Source organism: Hesperophylax consimilis, chromosome 4 (genome assembly GCF_061612785.1).
Source record: "Hesperophylax consimilis isolate HC1 chromosome 4, BYU_Hcon_1.0, whole genome shotgun sequence".
NCBI lineage: Eukaryota > Metazoa > Arthropoda > Insecta > Trichoptera > Limnephilidae > Hesperophylax > Hesperophylax consimilis.
Window position 1 is genome coordinate 13,564,371 of NC_142839.1, and position 22,928 is coordinate 13,587,298.

The following is a 22,928-nucleotide window of genomic DNA, read 5'->3' on the forward strand; positions in this document are numbered from 1 at the left end:
AGTGAAATGACACTAAAATGCGCTATATAAATTCCATGTTATTATTATTATTATTATTAAAAATCAGTGAGTTGGAATGAGAAGTTGACTTGATCACAAGCCACAAATGTTCATTACCACTCTCCCACTCTTTTTTTCATGACACAAAAACTTTTTTAGAAACTGCAGTTAGAACTCCACCACCTTTTTTAGACAAAAATTTGGTGGACTCACGATCTCTTTTAAATATTACGTCATCAAATAGTTCTTTACTAAACACTGTTGAGTTCAACCATGTTTCGGAAAAACAAATTATGTCATAATTATTAATCAAAATTTCGTTGCGCACACTTGCGATACAGTATTTTGAATTAAACGACAGTAAGTACCTTGCCATCTTTTACAGTGTGATTAGACTCCATAGTCGATATAATAATACATTTATCTTATCTCTACAGAATTACGTCTCTAACTGTATGTACATACAGTGTATAGACGGTACAGTGTACACATCTGAATCGTGTATCTTATTCAAGTACCCTAAACATCTTATATCTGAAATCTTATCGTGAAATGCTGAAACTTTCAGCGAAGTAGCAACACCATCCTGAAATATTTCAGCGCCGCGACGATGCGCGCGCCGCCGAGAAAGCTCGCAGCTCGCAGGCCACACGTCGGCAAAGCTTCGGCGACCGACGCCCGCCGCCCGCGTGTCGTGTTAAAGCTCTCGCCGCTAGGCTACAAGTACAAACGTCACCCGGACTTCCGTGATATGCATTGAGTAACGCGCGATTGTGATTCACTATTCCATACTATTAAATAAGCTCATTCCAAATGATTGGCCGCAGGAAAGGCAGGTTCACAAATGACATTCGTGGCTACCGAGATTATGTGACGTCAGGCCGTCGCCGTGGAGACCGTTAGTTGTTTTTTTTTCTTCAACTTTTCAGTGTATTAATATTGACTTAACAGGAACTCAAAGATGTCCATTTATAAACCTACCCGCATTCCGAGACAGATAAACATTACTATTACAAAAGATTCATTCGATATTACCTGTATATTGATTAAATAAAACAAACGCACTGTATTTCAATCAACGTATTGTCATTTCACGAAAGAGAATTTCGGATACATGATTATTAAATTCTAATGGTGTTAAACCACTGGAAAGAAAGAAACAGATTAGTATGCCGAGCATTCTTATTTTGACATTTATTATTATTTTCTAAAACTACTGTCTTTCATCAAATTTCTACTCTATTTCTATTCAAATTGGCACCACTAGTTAATTTAATTAACATGCAAATGTTATTTTTCCTCGTTCATCACATTATTTTCTTAAGAATAGGGCAGAATAAATTACAACTCCCACAGGTATAATCATCGATTGCTACCTTCTAGAAGTTCGAACCAAAGCTTTCAATGGAGACTGAAAGTAAAGTGCCCACCTGTTTTATTTGTGTGTGCTTTTTACGATATAGCGCCACAATAGATACTTTTGAATTTAACATTAAATTAAAGTACCTACTGACGTAGAAACATGCACTTAACTTACGTGTATAAAAGTTTTACCATTATGTAAATTAACCGTGTTTAGTAAATAAACAGAATTATGCTTTTCATAATGTACGTGGGTAGATTTATCGAGAGATTTTTTATTAGCACATATCCATTAGGTAATTATATTATTATTACGGAATACCATTTTAAAGAAGAGCTCTATTGATTTAATATTTTTACGCTTTTATGTAAGTGGCATCTTTTTGCTACCTTCCCCGGGGAGAAAATTTCAGAGAGTACGTAGGAGGTACGTGGGTGATATGTGGGAGGAATTTGCATAAATTATGAGTGAATTGTGGGCGATACATCAGTGGTATTTACCAGTAGCAAACGTTGATCTTTTCTTCAAATCGCCTTACATTATTGAAAAGAACAGAATTTATGTTTGACTTAAATAATGATGCTAACAATTTTTTTTTAAAAGACGGTTTTTTTTAATTATTAATATTTTACACACTTTACAAATATAAGGCAAAAAGTCCCGATAAACTACTTTTTAGCAGTTTGTCTAGCGGGTTCTTTACATTATAAATCTTATTATAGTGAGTTTGCATTTTTACAATTATATAAAACAAATAATTAAATATTTTACAGAAATATAGCAAAAGAAAATTACGAAAACATAAATAACAATTTTAAAAGTCTTTAGAATAATATATAATTGTAAGCTAATACAAATTAATTCTTTCAGTAAGCTAAGTCTTCAGTAAGTTCACCAATTGTTTGTTTTGGGCAGAGTTTTTAATTTCAGCAGGTAATATATTAAAACAACTGGGAATCATATAGTTCAACGTTCTTTGTCCTTATTTATTTGTATACATAGGTACAATAAGTCCTTCATTAAAGTTAAAACGAGTATTATGATTGTGTTCTAGCCTGTTTATATATAAAGGGTTATTTATGTGCTGAAATATAATTTTGTACTACAGAATTGCTCTCACTGAAAGAATTTTGAGACTGATAGAAGTATAGAATATTATGCCTTTCTTTTTATAATTTTTTTTTCAGCTAATAATTTAACCGATGAATTTTGCACGGATTGAACATGGTCGATATTAGTTTTACAGGAAAATCCCCAAGCTGTTATTCCATACCTTATAACAGATTCAGCTAGAGATAAATAAATTATTCGAAGTGTGCAGATTGGAACAAAAAATAATTAGTTTATACAATCTGCTTACAATTGATCTTAGTCGTGCACAAACTTTGTTTATTTGTATATCCCACTTGAAAAAGCAATCAATATTGACACCTAAATAAACATATTCTTTGACTAGCTTCATATTTTCACATGTACACATTGCAGGAATACCATCATGTAAGCAATCTGAGGTATGGGATCTTTATTTTTGGTGTAATATATACCTTAACATTATGGGATCTTATGTGTAACATTGTGGGTTGTTTCAGAGAATTTGAAGAATTCTTAAAATTTCAATGTTAATTTTCAAGTTCTGTGAAAGTTCTTTCAAGTTCTGTTTTTATTTGAGTTCTGTATTTTATTTCGGCCTGTAATTATATAATAACCGAACTTGAATAGTACATTCAAAGAACTCGCAATAGAACATTGAAAAAAAAAATTCTTCCACATGTCGTCACTGATCAATTTAATTTAAGATTTAAAAAATTACTTAAATGCCACTTGAGATTTTTAACTATACTAAATAATATCAGATATCACTGGTTAAAGTAAGTCAAGTACCTCCATTAACACCCTATATTTCAGGTGAAAAAAATAGTCAAAGTTGGGTCTGTGATAATTATTATTATATACGTATATAACGGACTGATTCAACTTTCTCTCATCGGATATTAACCAGGGCCAGCCCCGTGCAGGCGCAATTGGAGCAGTCCGCTCCGGACGCCCACTTGCAAAACACCTAACACCCATTACAGCGTCCTTAAGATTTTTACTAGCGCCATTTGAGTCAGAGCCGACGCTGATATTACCTAGTCTCTTTAATAAGACTAATAAGCTATCTTATATGTGTACACAAAACCCTTGCTTGAAAGCTCACCCTAGCTTTTGGAGGGTGCGAAATAAATTACATGACACTTTCTTTCTCCGCCGATAACTACTTATCATTACGACAGACATCATTTTATTTTAGACCACTTTATTTTCATGTTGCTCTACCGGTTTGAAGTGCCTTTCTTCGTCACGAGAATAAAAACTAACATAAGATACAAAATACTGATAGATATACATAAATATTAATGTAGGTGTTGGAGTGGAAGTTGATCAAAGGGGAGAAGGTTTACGGGGAGAATAGAACGGTTTACTGGAAATATGTCTAGCTTGGTCTAGCTCCTAATACCCCTCCCGACAGAAGGTATTTTCACTTTGCAAAATAATCAAATAAGTGGAATATTTCTGAACGTATCCGAAAACTAAAAACTGCTTTGGAAAGGTGATAAAATACACCTATTACAAGCTTTATTATCTCACATTTTTTCGTTACATATAAAAATAATTAGTAAAAAATTCGTTGCGTTCGGAACCTTTGGTTTCATAAGGGCAGGGCCGGCCCTATGCGGGCGCAATTGGAGCAGTTCGCTGCGGGCGCCGAATTGCCAAGGCTCCTAGGTGCTGATAATACCTAACACCTAACAGTCGTAACACATCGCCCTTGCGATTATTTTTCATAAAAACGGCGCCACACAAAAAGACAAATAATCCGAATACTATTGATAACAGTGATCACCTACCTAGGCGTCCACTGGGTTTGACAAGGGGCGCCAAGATTATACTCGCGCCAGGCGCCGTTTGCTCAGGGCCGGCCCTGCATAAAGGTGCACATTCTAATTCTTCTGTGGTTAACATCTAAATGGAATATAGAGCGTGGTGTTTTCTCTTTCCAACACCGTTTACATCATATTTCTCACCATTACAGTAAGCGAGATACAACGATTTCTATGATTTGATCTCAAAAACGAACGATTAACCGTGAAGGGCTAGATTAGGACTATAAGATACATTTACTTGGTTATTCAATATATTAGAATTATTATTTTAGGGATTTTCGAAATTCAATTGTAATTGTAAGTTATCTAATTTTTTGCCTTTATTATTACGGAGAAGAATTTTAACCCCGTGCAAGTTGAGAATAATATTATATTTCAATTATTCGAGCCTTTTCGTACGAAATTTAAAAATAGAATTTTGACACAGTACCTACTTACCAAAAGTATTTTTACAAATTTTGCTCCATACTATTGGTTCCAAAAAATAAACGTACACACAATCACTCAGTCACTCAGGCGCATTTTACCTAGTGGACTGAACTATTATAGTCTTACCTAAATTTCAAAAGGGTTAAAACCCCGCACTGCGCATCATAAATTATATCTAAACCTCAGGCTTTTATTTATAACTACCAAGTTTGGGGTATTTGTAAAAATGTATAGCTTTGATGGGCACAGCATAGATCTACTGGCTCCAGCTAGCGAGAATCCTGTGTGTTTTTAGATTTAAAAAATAAAATTTATATATTTTTAAATATTATAAATCGTCAATAATATTTGTGAATCAAACGTTTATGCGGTGGGTTTTCTACCAGGTAAGATGAACGACGAGAACAAAGGATCTTAGTTTGTATCTATTTTTTATTTAACCTAAGTTTTATTTTATTTCAGTTGAAATCAAAGAAGAGCCGGAAGTAATAAATAATGAAGTTAATTTAAATAACACAGAAGAAATTTTTCTTAAAGGCCTCCTTGACAGCCCCAAACATCAAAGAATGAAAGTAAGTAGTGCCCACATAATATATCATATCATATTATATTTCCATCACCACAAAGATCCCGCAAATTTGTGGGCGATGACTCATCGAATGCTATTATTCTTTCTGGAGTCATCAACTAAAAGAAGTTAATAACAAAACCGGTATTATAATCTCAACTGCAATATTCAAAACTAATATCCAGAATTTGCTCGTTTTATGATTCTTACGAAGGAATAAAAATATGTGTATTTGTTCAATAATGCAATAAATTGGTGTATTATATGAAAATAATGTTCAAATATTACCTGCTTTCTATTTTCTGCAGTCGGCGCACCTGCACAGGTAGTCGCAGCATAACATTTTTTTATTTACTGGCAACATTGAACATTCATGTGTAGGGTTGTAGCGATTAAATGACCGATATTTTTATTTTGCGTCGATAGGTCCCAACATTCCATGAGTTTGTAATTCCGAAAAAATTGCAGTGCTCTTTATATTTAATTTCTTTATTCATCACTTAAATCAAAATTTTTTAAAAACACAGTTTTTTTGTAAGTCTGCTCGCATGTGAAACGTGCTACAGTCATCTATTTTTCCTTCTTCGTGTATTATAATCTGGGCCTTTTCAAGACCCGCATTAACAAATCGCTTCCTACAACCGCTACCCGCCGCTCTACGATACCTTACCTGGTAGCGATATAATATCCCTGTGTTTACACTGTACAGGCAGAGGCACTCTTGTGAAGTGTAACATGAATGTGTATATATATATATATATATGACAGTAAGCTATTTTTTTAAGAAAACCATGTTTGCAGTTATTATAATCAATTTAAGACATTAAGTTATTTAAAAAAAAATAAAAAAAATTATCGAGGTAATTATTTTACTAAAAAATTGATTAGTGATAAAGTTAAAATGTCTTTGTTTTTGATTTTTTTGTTACAGTAACTAGCTTACGTTTTATATCCTTTATTTTCATAACATTGACAGCAATCTAAAATACTAAAACAATATAGTGACGATAATGACACATTAGATGTCGATTGAGTGTTGAGTATACATCCCTACCTTTGCGTGTAGTGGGTGTGCCACTTGTTTGTCAACGTTCGTTCGTGGCTCGGGATCACTTCAAACATTTTCCGTGATCGATAACTGAAAACCTGTGTTTTATCTGCATTTCTAAGTGTGAGCGCCTTTATTTTGAGTTTATACTGCATTACGATACAAAAATCTTCGTTGTATACATTTTATATTCACGCTTATTTACAGTTAATGTGTCACGCCCAACTCAAGAGTTTGTATGTTCTAATTAGAATTTATTTGTACAACGGGTTTCTTTTTTCAATTTTCAGAATTCTGATTGCGAGTTAGACGGCCCAGTACCTATAAAACCACATTCTTTGGGTAATGTTCAAATTATCAAAAAGTTAAGTGAATATAGAGGGAATAATATCCGCACTATAGAGCAGGCTGAACTTGCTATTCTACTCTCCAAATCACATTTTAAGGTAAATAAAATATTATGACTATTTACATTATTTGTATTCCACAGAATTAAATGGGGGGTATTTTGATGGTTTTCAAAAGTTTGTGGACTTGGTTAGAAACAAAGCAATTATAAAACCATTGTTTACGTCTGTGGCACACTTATTAGATCGATTCTGACCCTTATCTTCAGCAAATGTAATAAATCTTTGTTATTTTCTTACTATCAAAAGTCGATTGTTCCTGCACGCAGTGTTTCTATGAGTGGAATAAGAACATGACTTATACTTGTAAAATAACACTCTTGTAATATATCACTCTATCATTTTGTACATATGTACTTAATGCTATTTTCCCTACGGTTATACACTTGTTAGATGCTTGTTAGTTATATTATGTAATAATCAATTGTGTCACTAATATTATGAGTCATTGAAATGTTATCTTCTAATTTGCTATTAGAATCTATGGAAAATCTCATTCTTATTCTCAAACCACAGATATTTTGAATTTCCATTAATGTTGTGTTCTATTTCAGGCCTTAATCGATGCTCATGATCAAGTGGGAGCCCTCTGGGTGTCGCGTTTACTGAGTGTCGCCTGTTCGGAAGACATAATTGACAACTCGGTATTTGTTGGTGACGACGGCGAAATGCCAGCTAAGGATGCAATCAAAATAGTGGGTATAAGGAAAAACCCAGACCAGCCTCTCGGTCTCACGGTATGTTCAACTTATTCATTACTTATAGACAGAAGTATTTACGCTAAAAAGGCCAAAATATGCATTCCAAACACTGAAAGAATTATTACTAATAAGAAAAGTAAAGAGTTTACAAATTTACTCATAACAAATGATACATTTCAGAATGCAATAGTTTTTAATACATTTTGTCAGTTTTTAACTTTCTGAAAGAATTTCTGGCTAATTACTAGCTTTTTTAATACTATATTCACGTCACTAAGCTTATAGCACAAATCTTTGTTGTGAAATGGTGACAGAGTTACTTTTGTTCTGTTTTACCGGGCGATCTTTAGTGGTCGAAAATAGAAACATGCAAAACTTGGATTAATGGTTCCCAAATATGGTATAATAATCCAATGTCTTACCATTACTCATTAAATATTGTATTATCATAGCTATTTGTATTCAAGGAATTCCATTGTAAGTTATGCAGTATTGTAATGACACACCGGTTGCTTTGAAAAAATATGTTGACTACTCTGACCACAAGTACCTATTCTAGGTCAATTCATACCTCTTAACATGTCGTGGGTGGATGAGTCAATAACAGCACATCACCAAATGGGTTAACTGCCAGGTTCACCGTGCTAATTGGCAGGTAGATCATATGGGAACAAACATGTTTTTGTCAACAATTTTTCTTGAAGATAGTTACTTCCTAGTTGTTGTCGTTTAGCACATTCTTTGACAGTTTGTTGTACACACTAAGTATTACATATTGTGCTTCTATTAGTTCATGTTGTGCTTTACAAAACCATTTGAGTTTTATTATTAATGTGCTAGCTAGTAGAAATATGGCATCCTCAATAAATTTAGTGTATCACACTGGAGAAAGTGGGGAGGGCTAGGAGATTGAGAGAGGAAGTTTGTACCTGGCTATGAAAATCTGGCTATTGCCATTTCAAGCAAGCAGATTCCCAGAACCATGGAATTTAAGGCTATGCCGTGGACACAGCTAAAATCATATACCCACAATATCCGCTACAAGTTGTTCAATTACTTCATATAATCTGGGCATTTTCGAGACCCCCGCTTTAATAAATCCTTTCCTACAGCCCCTACCTTAAACCGCCTCACAACGCTGCCCAACCGGGCAACTATATAGTTCCTCTGTCTGTTCACCGTGCAGACTTGGGCGCTCTTGTGGGGTGTTATATAAAAATAATTAAGTTTGTAGGTTTTTTTTATTTATTTTTTTTTATTTAAAGAAAGCAAGACAAAAATATATACTACAATAAATAATAAAATAAAATACAGAAAAAAAAAAACAGAAAAGTTCCAATAAACTACTTTTCAGTAGTTTGTCGATGGCAACTTTTCACATAAAAAATATCAAAAAAAGATAAAAACTTATTTTACTTAATGACAACAGTGATAACAATTTGTTTTAAAAATATAAAAAACATATACACAACAGTGATAGTATCTACCTATAGTTTGTATTAGACTCTAATACAAACTATTTCTTTCAGCGAGCCAATTTTTCAACATAATATTTGTTTTTGCATTTGTACATTTTTTTATTTCAGCAGGTAACATATTTAAGCAACTAGGTATCATGTAGTCCAGTGTTCTTTGTCCATATTTGTTTAAATGCTTAGGTACAATTGGTCTTTCATTTATCGTAAAACGAGTATTGTAAGTGTGGTCCAGTCTATTTATGTATATAGGATGTCAGAAAACATATAACTGCAGATACTTTGTAAACGCTGATTGAGTTCTGTTTACAAGCTCTTCAAGAGTCTATTAATCTTCTTTCTGTTTGTTCAGAGAGACCTAGGCCCGTGCAATCAAGCAACTTTGTCTGTTGACTTAAGCTATTACAGCCCCAATATTATTACATATACCTGCATAATACATCGTGTTTGTACAAATCAATAGATAGTAAACAACCTAGATATACATATACACCTGTACCCACCCTAGCATTTAGCTTTGGGTTATAATAAATTGATTGTAATATTAACCCGATCTATGTGGCTATCGCATATTATGTGATCCATGAAGTAAAATACATAATGCTATATCTAAAAGTGCCGCATTATGGGATTGAAGCAGCAAGAGTTTTGCAAAGGTTAAGACTCAGGATAGTAAAAGGTATTCTTAACTTAGATGAAAGGTCATAAACAATTTGAATACTGTGACAAAATAATTTGTCAATTTTATTCAATGCCATTGCGTTAACCATTGTCATATAATTTGTAATGCTGTTTTCTCAGATTATTACGCTGTTAAGTAAATATTGTCTGGTTTGGATGTAAGCCCAAATACGTTAGTAGAAATTACCATTGACGGTTCGCGGTCTTTTCAACTGGGGGTTCAGAAATTCAAAAAAAGATATATTTAATCAAAATGTACTTACTGCTGTTGTCGTTGTGTACTGAATTTCTTCATTATACAATGACATAATTTATTCAGCTCAGCACAATATTGCATAACTAGCGACTTAGACAATACGGCGTTTTCTGAAACTTTCATAAAAGTAATTAAGGAATATAATGTCTTATCTAAAAAGGGTTGAATTTTAAATACGAAAACATAAGTATAGATACATTAAAATATGTTCGTTTTACTAGTAGATTTACAGATGCCATTAAACAAACTGTTGGAGAAATGCAGGAACAAGAAAAAAAAATTACCACAACTAATATATGCTTCGCGGCGCACCATGATAGTGTTTATTTGGCATAAGTTTACGATAACACCGTATTAGAGCGATTGTGATGTTTTGATTTTTTGTATGAAGCATTTTGTGCTGATTCTATAACGCACAAAATGGGAATACTGGTTTGTTCTTCGACCTCTTTTTCGGTTGCGTGGATTTTAAAGGCGGATTTTTGTGGCGTACTGTTTATAATGTGCTAATATTATTATAATGCAAGTTTTTATAAATAAATAATTTTTTTCATGTTTTTAATGGAGGTTCGCCGCACTAACGCACTTTAGAGAAAACTGCCTCTGGGTATTACAATATATTCAAAGTACACTTGTTCACACACTGCATTCAAATAAAAAGACAATAACCCATTTAGACCTACATGCTTTCTCATATATTATGAGTGTATGAAACAGAGAGGTTAATGCAGATCTCAGTGACAAACGCAATAAATAATATGGAAACAGAATAATCAATTACCTACTTGGATTGTCTGTAAATGGCTGTAACTTTGTTCACAGGATGAGTATAGTCTGAGTATGAGTTATAGTTTTCACATCAAAGCATATTTCTTAAAAAGTAAAAAAATATATTTTTAGTGATTCTCTACAATTTGCTGCATTCATAACCTCAGTCATAGAATAGAGAAGCTTATATTTCCAATACAAAACTGTGTTTACAAAATTTAATATAGGATGGATATCTACAATGATATCAATTATATCGATGGATATCAGATGAATGTAAATGAAACGGAGCTCTGGGCTTTTGGGTTTAGTGGAAAATTTGTTTCTATTCATATTTGAATGAAAGGCACTTCTAATGTTATTCTTTATTCTACGACCTCAGTAGACCAATATGTATTAACTTGTTTTGGGGTGGCTATTAACTGACCACCGAATTGAAGTAATCCCATATCCAAATATTCCAAATACTGGTCACCAAAAATAATATTTGGGAACCAAATCAGCTGTACATTATCCATTCCCAAAAAAAAATTCAATATATTCTAATTCCCATTTGGAATTGAGCTTTATTATAGCAGCAGTGTAGATTAGCACCCCTTACCAATGATAATCCTCTCTATAGAAAATCAAAATAAATTAAAAATCCTTCATTCGTTTTCCTTTGCAGGTAAGTGAGGATGAGCACGGTCAGTTGGTGGTGGCGCGCGTGCTGGCCGGGGGCGCGGTGGCTCAGCAGGGCCTCCTGACCCCTGGCGACGTTGTGCTCGAGGTGAACGGGGCCCCCGTCAGCTCAGCCGACCAGCTGCGCGCCGAGTGCGCCCGCTCCACCAACCACATCACGCTGAAGGTGGGGCCCAACAATCACCTCAGCCCCAACAACAATCCCGTCAGGAATCTCAAGGTAACTAGTCAGGTACTCCTCAGCCATATTATATTATCACTGATTTTAGGTTTGTTATTTTATTTTTTTACTTTTGTTAATAAATCTCTTGAAACCAATTTATTAGCTCATTTTATACTTATACCATTAGTATGCTGAAAAAAAGCTAAATGGAGCCAAAAACAAATTTTTTTAACATTTAATTCTGTTTTTACACAGTTGATGAACATATCAATGTTCCACGGAATAATGTGTTAAAAAAATACAGTACAATATTATGTATTGTAAAATGCTATAATTCTAATAAGAACTATTAGTTCCATTTTGTTTTATTGACTGACTTGTATCAAAACTGTGTAAAAACAGATTTTATGATTTTATGAGTGATTTTAGAGCCAAAAATAAACTATTAACTCAAAGAATTTCAGCACTTTGTGCAATGAATTTTTTTGATGTTAATCATGGCACAATAAAACAATAATTAAAGCTCGCTTGGTTACGCCAGTTCTATATCTAAATACTATATAAATTTGTATTAGTTAAGAGAAGGCGATTGGAGAGACCTAAACAATGGATTGCCAATCTACAACAGGCCATGATTAACTTCCTTATTAGAAAATTAATGTTAATAATATTAGGGTGCTGTGATATTTGTTTAGTAGATTTACAATTTAACATTATCATTTTTTTCAGTGTTACATGCGGACGATGTTTGACTATAATCCTGTTGATGACAGCCTTCTGCCTTGTAAAGAGATTGGCCTTGCTTTTGAGCGAGGCGACATACTACAGGTATACCTAATATGAAATATTAATATGAAATTATACAATTTAAAAATTGAGTTGGGAGTGTTCCAATGTAACCTTATAATAATAATATTATTAGCTTTTCTGCTCAACATGGATTTAATTTTGGTATCGCATAAAGCTATCACAATTAATATTATTCCAGATAACAGACAGGAAAGATCCCAACTGGTGGCAAGCGTGTAAAGTGGATGAGCCTGACACCGTTGGATTAATTCCGTCTCCTGAGTTGGAAGAAAGACGAAAAGCTTATGTGCCTCCTGAAGCTGATTTTGTCCATAAAATTAGCATTTGTGGAACATGGGTAAGTCAACTCTTTAAATCACATCTTCCGAGATCTTCGGACTGTAGATTTTCAATTAAGAAGAATATTAAAGTTGCAGAATAAGGAATCAAGGCCATTTTTTTTTTTACAAAAGGTCACCCTCTTACAAATTTTGATTACATAGTTATAATAATTTTCAAATTTGCATTTTTTAAAGTCCGAAAAAACAGTTGAAATCTGACAAGGGTACGCAAGACGTCATACATACCTCAGTTAACAGTAAGGTCAATCCCGGGTCGGTAAATCAACAAATCCCAATTTAACAAGATTTCCATGAATTCTTTTGAAATAATTTGTATACCGCAATATAACCCGTGTGTGAGTCTACACAGCGCAACTTTGCACAGAGTTGTCCGCATTCTAAAACTCGCGGCCGACCGACCTGTGAGGTAGCGGAGTAAATTCTGTCAGAACCAGCCGACGACCCACAGGGCGTTTAAGTCTCTTACGGTTTTTTTGGTTTTATATGACAATTTATAAATTCTATGTATAGTAATATAATATAATAAAACCTGTATATTCAGAATCATTGTTAGTTGATCTACGTGAGTAATGTTTTTTAAGCCATAATATTTTCACTCTAGTTTCTTTATTGGTGTGAAATTTCTGATTTGTTAATTATTCAGTTATGCATTTCAGATATCGAAGAAGAAACGAAAGTTTGTATATGAATCTCGAAGTGCCAGCGATTTTGACAATGCCGATTTAGTTCTGTACGAAGAAGTAGCGAGAATGCCCCCGTTCAACCGAAAAACGCTCGTACTAATCGGATGTCAAGGAGTTGGTAGAAGAACTCTCAAAAACCGTCTCATCAATAGTGACCCCACCAAGTTTGCTGCCATTATCCCCCGTAAGAAATTGTTATCGTCATTGGAAATATCTTTCTTAACAAAGGACAATACTATGAAAGGGTAGATAAAATGCAGTGAAAAGGGCTATTTCTTTGTTCTAATGTGAGTATTTTACTTTGTAGATACTTCACGTCCCCCGAGGCCACTGGAAGAGAATGGAGTATCTTATTGGTTTTCCGAAAGGGAGGATATCGAGAAGAACATCAGAAATTGCAATTTCTTAGAATATGGCGAACATAACGGACATCTGTACGGGACTCATTTTGATTCCATCCGATCAATTATTCAACAAGGTTAGTGAAATTCTGCATTGATGGTTTTAAATATGTCGCTGTAATCTACTGGTATCAATGATGTTTCTCATTATTAAAACTAATCATATTTTATAACAATCTGTTATTATCGTGATTTATTTTTGGGTTATTATGCTGGGTTGCGCTTTGTACAGCGTTAATGTATCTTAGGGGTTGTATTTCAGTGTAATAATTTGTGAAATTAATGTGGTTTTCGGCGTTTATGTTATATTTTCATAATACATATCTGTTATTGTTGTTTTCTAGGGAAAATGTGTGTTCTGGATTGTTCCCCAGCTTCATTAAAACTTCTCCACAACTCCCGTGAATTTCTGCCATACGTCGTATTTGTAGCTTCCCCGGGAATGGATCAACTACGAAACCTGAACTGCTCTTCCAATCGAAACTTACAGGTATTATAATTAGATGCATTTCATCTGCATGTTGACATGATTATCAACATATTATTTCAATCTTGTTGTTGTTAATAATTATGTTAGTAAATAACTGTTGTTAATAATTATTAATCAATTACCATTCATTTTTAAAATGTTGTATTACTTTACAAGTGTTTGAAATACTCGTCGTGTTTTAATGTTGTTTATTAAAAATAAGATAGCCTTTTTACTTTGGTAGAACATACATAATATATCAGTTTTTTTTTCTTTTCATAGAAAAAAATTAATCAAAATAGTTTTGTTTTTCTTAATACATAGTGTTACAATAGCAAGATATATGTTTTAGTTTGAATTAATAATGTTATTTGATTGTGCGTTGCTTACATTAATACCTAAGATGCCTTATTATATCTTTAGCTTTAGAAATTAGTTATTGAGACGCTTTAGAAAAACATAAATAAATATCCATGATTAAACAGAATTAGATATGATTTGAGATTTTCGTGGCCAAAAACATTATTGTGATAAATTTTTGGGTTATTATCGTTTCAGACAGCGTTATAGCACGTGTCCATTATCTTCCCTGCGCTATCTGACACTAACGCTGTCCAAAACATTGGCTAAAAAAGGAGGAAGCGGAACACGGCTTAGTAATTCAAAAATTAATCACAATAAAATAGAGTTATATTTATTTAGTGTCCTGTGAGCATGTTTGTTGATTTTGCATGTTGTTTTATTTTGCCAGTTTGACAGACAGAGCTCCATTCGCTTCAGTTCCCGCAGAGCCAGAACCCTGGAATCGCTTGCTTCACTTTACGAGGTATTTAATCTGTTTTCAATTTGTTTCGGCCTTGTTAAAAATTAGCATTATTTATTTACTTACACATTTTCAGGAGGATTGTGGTACTGTATCACGGAGACTGATAATATCAAAAACAATGTAGTGCATATCTATATATATAGACTTGATGATTATTCTTTGTCTGCCCTAACAGGAAGATGATCTGAGAACAACCCTTGAGGAGAGCGCGTGTCTCCAGAGAACTTACGAGAAGTACATCGACCTAGTTATTGTTAACCATGATTTTGATGCCACCTTCAGAAAAGTGGTAGAAGCTCTAGAAACCCTTTCTACCAACCACCAATGGGTTCCCGTCAATTGGACTTATTAAATCATTCTACTGTACTGATCTTTGCATTTTTACAAGGGTTTATAATTTCAAATGCATGATACTTTTATCAACCGACAGCACAATTTCATTGCTTTTTGATTACTAAACTTCAATATGTTTATCACAACAAAAATACAAATTAAAAATGGAGTCTTGAATCTCAAAGTTTCTCTTTAATAAAACTTATCATTTATCTCTTAAAAGTGGTATTTTGTTCTTCAAAAAACATTGTAATCTTTACAATTACACAGGCACTCTCGTTTTCTTGAACTTCATAAACATAAATTAATACATGTAACTTTTAAAATTACACAATCATGTTTATGCTATAACTTTAATCTATTCCCTCTTTTATGTTTCTAGGTTAAAAGTATTTCTTTTTGTACCTCATACGAGCTAGCTATAATTTTTATTGTATTTTCTAATATGATTGGTTATTATTATTATGCATCATGTTCTACCAATCTTTTAGTATTATAAAATAATTTCTGGACTGGGATCTCCGTTCAATTAGTGTGAATTATTTTAATTTTTAGTGATACTATTTTCAAATCATTATTATGTATTCACTACATTTGAGTACAAAAATCATGGCAAGTTTATTTACGTACTAATTTGAAATAAATTATTTAGGTTTATATTGGATTATTAAAAAAATAAAGATAACAGTGGTAATGCAATTTTTTATGTTGAATTACAATAATTTTCCTTATAAATTAAAATTCACATACGTATTATGTATTTGCTGCAATCTACTTTGTAGAAGAATCTCTCTGAAGGTTTACACTTAGCGGCACTTCAATCTTCTTCTTCGAAACTCCATTACCTTTATCACATTATTACATCAAGTTATGTAGTTTAATGTAATTCTTATATTTGTATTATCGTAATTTAAATTTTAGACTTATGTTTTTTTATTCTTATTAATATACATTTTATTCATTCTACTCCGTCCAATAAGTTAGATAATTTATAAAATACTATGTGTTCCACTTTACTTATGCAAGAATGATTGTCGACTGTGAGCATATTGTGGTGTTAAAATGGCTTTTAAATGTTTTTGTTGTCTACGTTTATGTATTGAAAATGATTGCCGATTGGCCCTGTAATCATTTATGCCAAGAAGCTTGATGCCTTATTTTTCATCATTGAAAGAATACTTATTAAATAAAAGCTTTCCAAGATTTGCAATGTATTTCTTGAAATACATATTTCAAACTTCTTTACATACTTATATTGTTGAAATGGCTATTTAACACCTTCGTGGTATTATTTCTTCATAGGTAGTTAATGTGTTAAGTATTCAGTGAAAAATACTGAATGTGTTTATCTTTGTTATTTGAGTTAACTCAAATTTAAATGTAATTTATCTCATTTTTTGTGAATATGTTTTACATTCAATAAAAAAACTGCTGCTATTATAAATATATTTTATTTATCCTTAAATCCTCACTTGTGCTTTTTTGTAAATAGGTGTAGACACCTATACCTTGGTGGTTAGTGTTTGGAACTTGCTCCTTTGTTTGTATTTTTGGCCAGCGTTTTGAAGATGCCCGGATCAATGTGATTTAGAGGAGCATCGTTCATACAACCTTGTGGTCTCTTGGGTTCTCCGGCTTCTTCCAGTAAGTGCGGAGCCATCAGCAGGAACAATTGCTTCAGAAAATAAACATAATATTGCGCAGGGAAGATAGGATTTGTGTTAATTTGAATTAACATTAAGTTTCAAAGCGTAATTAGTATTAAATATGTTGCATACCTCTGACCACGGTATAGGCCCGGATTTGGAGAATACAGCCTGCCAACCAGGGATGCCCTGGTGGACCAGAGCCATCCGGAAATAATAGATAAATGAGTCTGCCAGCCAAGTCCATGTGCCTTCATTATCCAGTAACCAAATGGTCCATTTGTTGTCAGTAAAAATTAAACATGCCTGGGACGAAATATTAAAATAAATGTTATGGTAGCGAAATACGGGCCTTTTGTGTGTGCAGCTTTCTGACAAAAATCACAGCATGGTAAGATAAAAATATAGCTCATAAAAAGGTGACCATTGTTGCCACTAAATACTAGATAAAATTGGTCAGTATTAAAACTACATGTACATATTGTGAATGCAATTTTCTGAAATAAAATAGATATAGGTACCTATTTAGTAAACCACTCATTTAGTATTTTCTCACAGAATCCGTATTTACTAAGGTCTTATTCAGAATGGGAGGAAAGGGCAGTTCATAGTTTTTTTTTTTCTATTTATGACTATCACTAAAAAGGTCACCATTGTGGCTATCATTGATTAGAAAAAAAAATCCCACAAGCTTTTTTTAACCCCCATCAGTAAAATAATAAATTTTAATGTACATCTTCACAATACCTTGCCTTTTCCTTTACAATCATCAATCTCAAATATTTTGCTCTTTGGTCCGATGATTGGTCTTTTTTCATTGATTTGTGTTTTATTATTTGCTTGATCAATTAGTTCTTTTAATCCGGGACTCAAAGTGAGGTCACACAGTGAGTTTATATTTATTAATCCCACAGATAAAATGTCGTCTTCTGTAACAAATTAAAGGGAAACAGACTTAATACAAATATTAGTTTACTTCCATAATGATTCCAAACTGTTGTAGAGATTCTCAGTGCCTCCAGACATCTCTGTATTTATTAATTAATGAATATATTATTTACGGGAATATTGGTAGCTCCATTTCAACTTAAACCCGTCTGTTGATAAATAGAAATTGCGAATATCATCAGGGAGTGTAACTGAATGGCGTTGCTCCCATGATGTGAGAACTCCTCTGTCTGCAGGCATTTTACGTTCAACTGCGATTTTGGATACTCTTGGATTAAGCTCTGAAAAAATGAATAAATTAATCTTAATTTCTCATCACTGGAGACTACATCCAAGTAAGTTAGTAATGAGCTTGGGTGCTAGGGATTACTACTACACCATTTTATATCATTATTATTATTAACCTAATAGTTTAATCACTCCCAGTATCAAATTTTCGTAGAAAGAATCTTCTGAGACAACGTCTACGCAGAATGTCATTATTATCGAAAGCAAGTAATAATGCTATTAAATAATGTCATAATTAATTCAATATTACTATGGTAACGGTTTATTTTTTTCTTTCAGGCACAGTTAAATACCTGGTTGTTCATCTATTAAAAATTCACAGAAGATATTTGTCTTAAAACTGGTAATTACGGATATTATACAAACTTATCTATTCAGAGCAAAAGAGGAACTTACTAAAAATAACTATTTTTTGCGGTCTCCTATATTTTGAATAAATGTGCATTGGTAAATATCAATAATTATAATCTAAGTACCATTATAAAAATATTACCAAGGTAATATTCCTACCATAAATAAACCACTCACATTATCAAAAAAAGTGCTGATTTGCTTTGCCCCGCATCGTTTTTTTTTTAATATCTGACTAGATAAAAAAGTAAAATCTATTTTGAGCTTTTCCGTAATTTAATTTCTAAACTTGTTCCAAGTTCCCAACATCCCATTCAACAACATGGACCTAATAAGCCCTGGACGGAACTATTCAAGAACAATTTGAAGTCGAGGGGTGAGGAGGAAGATGTATAAAAATTGCCAAAAACTATACATTTTTAATGACATCCCATTCCTTGTGTATTTTATGAGACAGAAAAATATAACTGCATTAACATCATACAAATAAAATTATGATAATAATAAATAATTAAAATTTGCATACAAAACATTTCAAAAGTTAGTCATAGAAGATGGCTGCCAGGAAATATCCCCTCACCCAATACCATTCATACAAAATCAAAACAATGCTCTACCCAGGGTCCATAATGGGCAGGATCGAAACATTTACATGATTGAAATATTTTAATCGAATAAATAGTCGATTCAATCGCTCGGAGTTCAAAGGAAGCTGTGGACAGAGACATCATTTTTATTCTGGTGGGGGAGAGGTTGGCGGCACATAAAAAAAGTATGGTACATTGGTATGACAACATTTTGGCAGGTAAGTACCGCATTTGCAAAAAATTCGCAAAATCAGTGTTTTCATACCGGCGATGATGTTTATTGTTTACTTGCAGATGGCAACACAATATTATTATAATAATATGAATGGCTACAATGTTAAATTTATAATATGTATCTACATTTCAATCGAATAAATAATACAAATAAGTTTCATATCTACTTCCAATTATAAGGAAATACCATACTTGAATACTCTTACTGGAGTTATGGAATATCCCCACATTTCTAATTATTCCGTGAAGTCATTCTTCAATAGAAGATAATATTTCGTAACAATGAAAACATTTCATCTCCACTGACATAAAAACCAGCCAAAACAATACCGAATATAATATTAAATTTATGTATTGGGCCGATTACGTTTTTCTAAACAAATACATACAAAACCTTTAAACACATTCAACCCTACATTATTTATGGGCGCCCTCAAGGATGGGACTTGGACACGGTCAAGCGGCTTGATCGCAAGCACGTAGTTTATTGTCTATGGCACTTTGTGTCAAGCATTTTGACCGTGTACCGAAGCTGGCTTGCAAGCATTGCGCAATTCTACGTGCTTGCGGCGAGGCTTGATGCGAATTTAAGAGACTGGGACACGGTCAAGCGGCTTGATCGCAAGCACGTAGTTTTTTTTGTCTATTGTTGTCTATTATTGTCTATGCTTAGCGGCTTGACAGCCCGCATCAAGCCTCTCCGTCAAGCATGGCCACGCCTTCCTGTGATTTCGTGGTGGTCTATGTATATGTACTTCTATGCCTTCCTGTCATTTCGTGACTCGCGGCAAAATGGAATCTGTCAAAGACAAAGCGTTCTTGGCTCTTACGTTAGCTTTATGTTTGAATAAAATAATAAAAAGAAACGAATTTGGTGTCAAGAATGGTACAAGTTAAGGTACCGCTTTACCCATGAGCATTTGCAAAGTGTATTACAGGCTACAGCTATTTTTTGTATGAATATCTTGTGCGGTATTCATACAAAAAATATGTTTTCTCCATTGAAAATTCAGAAAATTATTTATTCTACAGTTTGATTATTAATGACCTTGAAAACCGCTGTCATAATTATTAAAAAATACTAAAATACTTCCAGAATTTTTAAATTAGATGGATTTCTACAAATTGAACACAAAAACAATAACTAAGTACCTATTTTATAACAATTTTATTCAATTTATATCATGGTTTATGATACGTGATATTTATTTGTCTATTGTCGTTTGTCTATTCCCACAAAAATATAAATTCGCATCAAGCCTCGCCGCAAGCACGTAGAATTGCGCAATGCTTGCAAGCCAGCTTCGGTACACGGTCAAAATGCTTGACACAAAGTGCCATAGACAATAAACTACGTGCTTGCGATCAAGCCGCTTGACCGTGTCCACGTCCCATTATATTTTTGTGGGAATAGACAAACGACAATAGACAAATAAATATCACGTATCTTAAACAATGATATAAATTGAATAAAATTGTTATAAAATAGGTACTTAGTTATTGTTTTTGTGTTCAATTTGTAGAAATCCATCTAATTTAAAATTTTTGGAAGTATTTTAGTATTTTTTAATAATTATGACAGCGGTTTTCAAGGTCATTAATAATCAAACTGTAGAATAAATAATTTTCTGAATTTTCAATGGAGAAAACATATTTTTTGTATGAATACCGCACAAGATATTCATACAAAAAATAGCTGTAGCCTGTAATACACTTTGCAAATGCTCATGGGTAAAGCGGTACCTTAACTTGTACCATTCTTGACACCAAATTCGTTTCTTTTTATTATTTTATTCAAACATAAAGCTAACGTAAGAGCCAAGAACGCGTCTTTGACAGATTCCATTTTGCCGCGAGTCACGAAATGACAGGAAGGCATAGAAGTACATATACATAGACCACCACGAAATCACAGGAAGGCGTGGCCATGCTTGACGGAGAGGCTTGATGCGGGCTGTCAAGCCGCTAAGCATAGACAATAATAGACAACAATAGACAACAATAGACAAAAAAACTACGTGCTTGCGATCAAGCCGCTTGACCGTGTCCAAGTCCCTTTACAAAAACTGTGCCATAAAAATGATCATTTTTTTATTATTAATAAACTTTTCAACTTATTATAAGTCAGAATGCGATTTTTTACTCACATTAAATGTACGGGCGTCGTAAATCCCAATCTAAAATATTAATTAATTGTTCATATACTCGTAGCTTCTTCGGTTGAAATATCATTTTATATAAACAGCTGATTTGTAATACCTAACATTCCAACATTTGACAATTAGTAATGAAGTATTGCGTAATCCCAAATGCATATTAAATCGTATTAGGTAGTACGTAACACAATAGGCTTTACCGCACGTACCTGTGTGGTACCACCGCTTCGAAGTGTACCAATGTACATAAGGGTAGTATCGGTAGTATCTTGTTTGTCAAGCAATCCGATTTGTGTATTGGAATCCGCTCCTTATTACATACGTTAGCTATCTCTGGCAGAGAGATCGCGTTGGCTTGGATTCCTAGCCACTGCGGTATCCCTGGTAATGAAAAGGCAGATTTATTGGCGAAAGATGCCATCGACACCGGAGAGTTTTTGTACAATTTCTTAAACCCCGACGACCTTCTAGTCAAACTGAAAGAAAACATGATCTCCACATGGCAGAATCATTGGAATGAGTCGAGTAAAACAAAGGGTAATCATTTTTACAAATTACAGCCTACGATTCCTTCAAAACCGTGGTTTTCTGGGCTCTCTTTGAACAAATTTTCAACTTCCTCCATTTGCCGTATGCGAATAGGACATTGCTGCCACAATGTTCACCTGACAAGAATTCAGGTTAAGAATTCTGCCATGTGTGAGTGTCGTCTTGAAGAGGAGGACCTCAACCATATTTTTTTCAGTTGCCCTTTAAATAATAATTATAAAAATTTCATACCTGATCTGATCAATACAGGTATATTGCCCCCCTACGACATTGCATTTTTGTTATCTTCCATTGACAAACGAGTATATACAATCATTTCTTATTTTATTAAAGTTAATGGCATCAACTTGTAAATTTACTTACCGAATTATTCATACGTGTATATATATATGTATGTATGTGTGTATGTATGTGCGTATATTTGTATGAATATATGTGTTTATGTATAGTATATATATATATATATCTTTTTATTATTATTATTTATTTATATTTAGTGTGTTTAGTGAACTGTATATTATATATTTATGTTGTGTATTTGTAATTCTTTGGTAAATAAATATTAACCTACACATACACAAATACAAATACTCCGCACACTCTCTACTTGACACTGGCCAGAACACTCCACTGGGGTGAAAAGCCATTTAAAAAAAAAGAAGATATATTTTTGACGTTTCTCGGAGTTGGTAATGGGACTGGGACACGGTCAAGCGGCTTGATCGCAAGCACGTAGTTTTTTTGTCTATTGTTGTCTATTGTTGTCTATTATTGTCTATGCTTAGCGGCTTGACAGCCCGCATCAAGCCTCTCCGTCAAGCATGGCCACGCCTTCCTGTGAT

The 22,928-nt window shown here is 33.4% G+C and overlaps 3 protein-coding genes across 6 annotated transcripts in view; 1 reads left to right on the forward strand and 2 right to left on the reverse strand.

Annotated features, from left to right (window-relative positions):
- Nucleotides 1-5,643, reverse strand: part of Uro (Urate oxidase) — a 23,261-nt gene extending 17,618 nt beyond the window's left edge. The window contains exon 1 of the mRNA XM_089651375.1: nucleotides 5,573-5,643. The gene's annotated coding sequence lies outside the window, so the exon portion shown is untranslated. The remainder of the gene's footprint in view (nucleotides 1-5,572) is intronic.
- On the forward strand, nucleotides 649-16,753 carry vari (MAGUK p55 subfamily member vari). 4 transcript variants are annotated; one of them, XM_089651369.1, is made up of 12 exons: nucleotides 651-898; nucleotides 5,179-5,288; nucleotides 6,623-6,778; nucleotides 7,294-7,476; nucleotides 11,288-11,533; nucleotides 12,194-12,292; nucleotides 12,453-12,611; nucleotides 13,272-13,482; nucleotides 13,606-13,776; nucleotides 14,044-14,189; nucleotides 14,920-14,994; nucleotides 15,170-16,753. In XM_089651369.1, the coding sequence occupies exons 1-12, from the start codon at nucleotides 814-816 to the stop codon at nucleotides 15,344-15,346; spliced, it is 1,818 nt and encodes a 605-aa protein (XP_089507495.1). In that variant the 5' UTR covers nucleotides 651-813; the 3' UTR covers nucleotides 15,347-16,753. The 4 variants fall into 4 exon arrangements, with proteins under 4 accessions (XP_089507498.1, XP_089507495.1, XP_089507497.1 ...); XM_089651371.1 differs by having other exon boundaries at nucleotides 652-898; nucleotides 11,288-11,521; XM_089651372.1 differs by lacking the exon at nucleotides 14,920-14,994 and having other exon boundaries at nucleotides 649-898.
- Nucleotides 16,754-16,843: 90 nt separating this feature from the next.
- LOC149424225 (tubulin polyglutamylase complex subunit 2) lies at nucleotides 16,844-22,719 on the reverse strand. Its single transcript, XM_089631050.1, has 5 exons — nucleotides 22,664-22,719; nucleotides 18,035-18,202; nucleotides 17,721-17,902; nucleotides 17,106-17,279; nucleotides 16,844-17,002 (listed from the first exon to the last, which is right to left on the reverse strand). The coding sequence occupies exons 2-5, from the start codon at nucleotides 18,159-18,161 to the stop codon at nucleotides 16,844-16,846; spliced, it is 642 nt and encodes a 213-aa protein (XP_089487176.1). The 5' UTR covers nucleotides 18,162-18,202; nucleotides 22,664-22,719.
- Between the last annotated feature and the right edge of the window lie 209 nt (nucleotides 22,720-22,928).

What these genes read in the sequence shown, in the direction of transcription:
- vari (XM_089651369.1), top strand. Translation starts at nt 814, where the DNA reads ATGATTGGCCGCAGGAAAGGCAGGTTCACAAATGACATTCGTGGCTAC. An exon ending in TTAGCATTTGTGGAACATGG is followed by an intron (nt 12,612 to 13,271) that starts GTAAGTCAACTC and finishes TATGCATTTCAG; the next exon opens with ATATCGAAGAAGAAACGAAA. An exon ending in GTTTGCTGCCATTATCCCCC is followed by an intron (nt 13,483 to 13,605) that starts GTAAGAAATTGT and finishes TTTACTTTGTAG; the next exon opens with ATACTTCACGTCCCCCGAGG.
- LOC149424225 (XM_089631050.1), bottom strand. Translation starts at nt 18,161, where the DNA reads ATGCCTGCAGACAGAGGAGTTCTCACATCATGGGAGCAACGCCATTCA. An exon ending in ATGGAGCTACCAATATTCCC is followed by an intron (nt 17,903 to 18,034) that starts GTAAATAATATA and finishes AATTTGTTACAG; the next exon opens with AAGACGACATTTTATCTGTG. An exon ending in GGCCTATACCGTGGTCAGAG is followed by an intron (nt 17,003 to 17,105) that starts GTATGCAACATA and finishes TATTTTCTGAAG; the next exon opens with CAATTGTTCCTGCTGATGGC.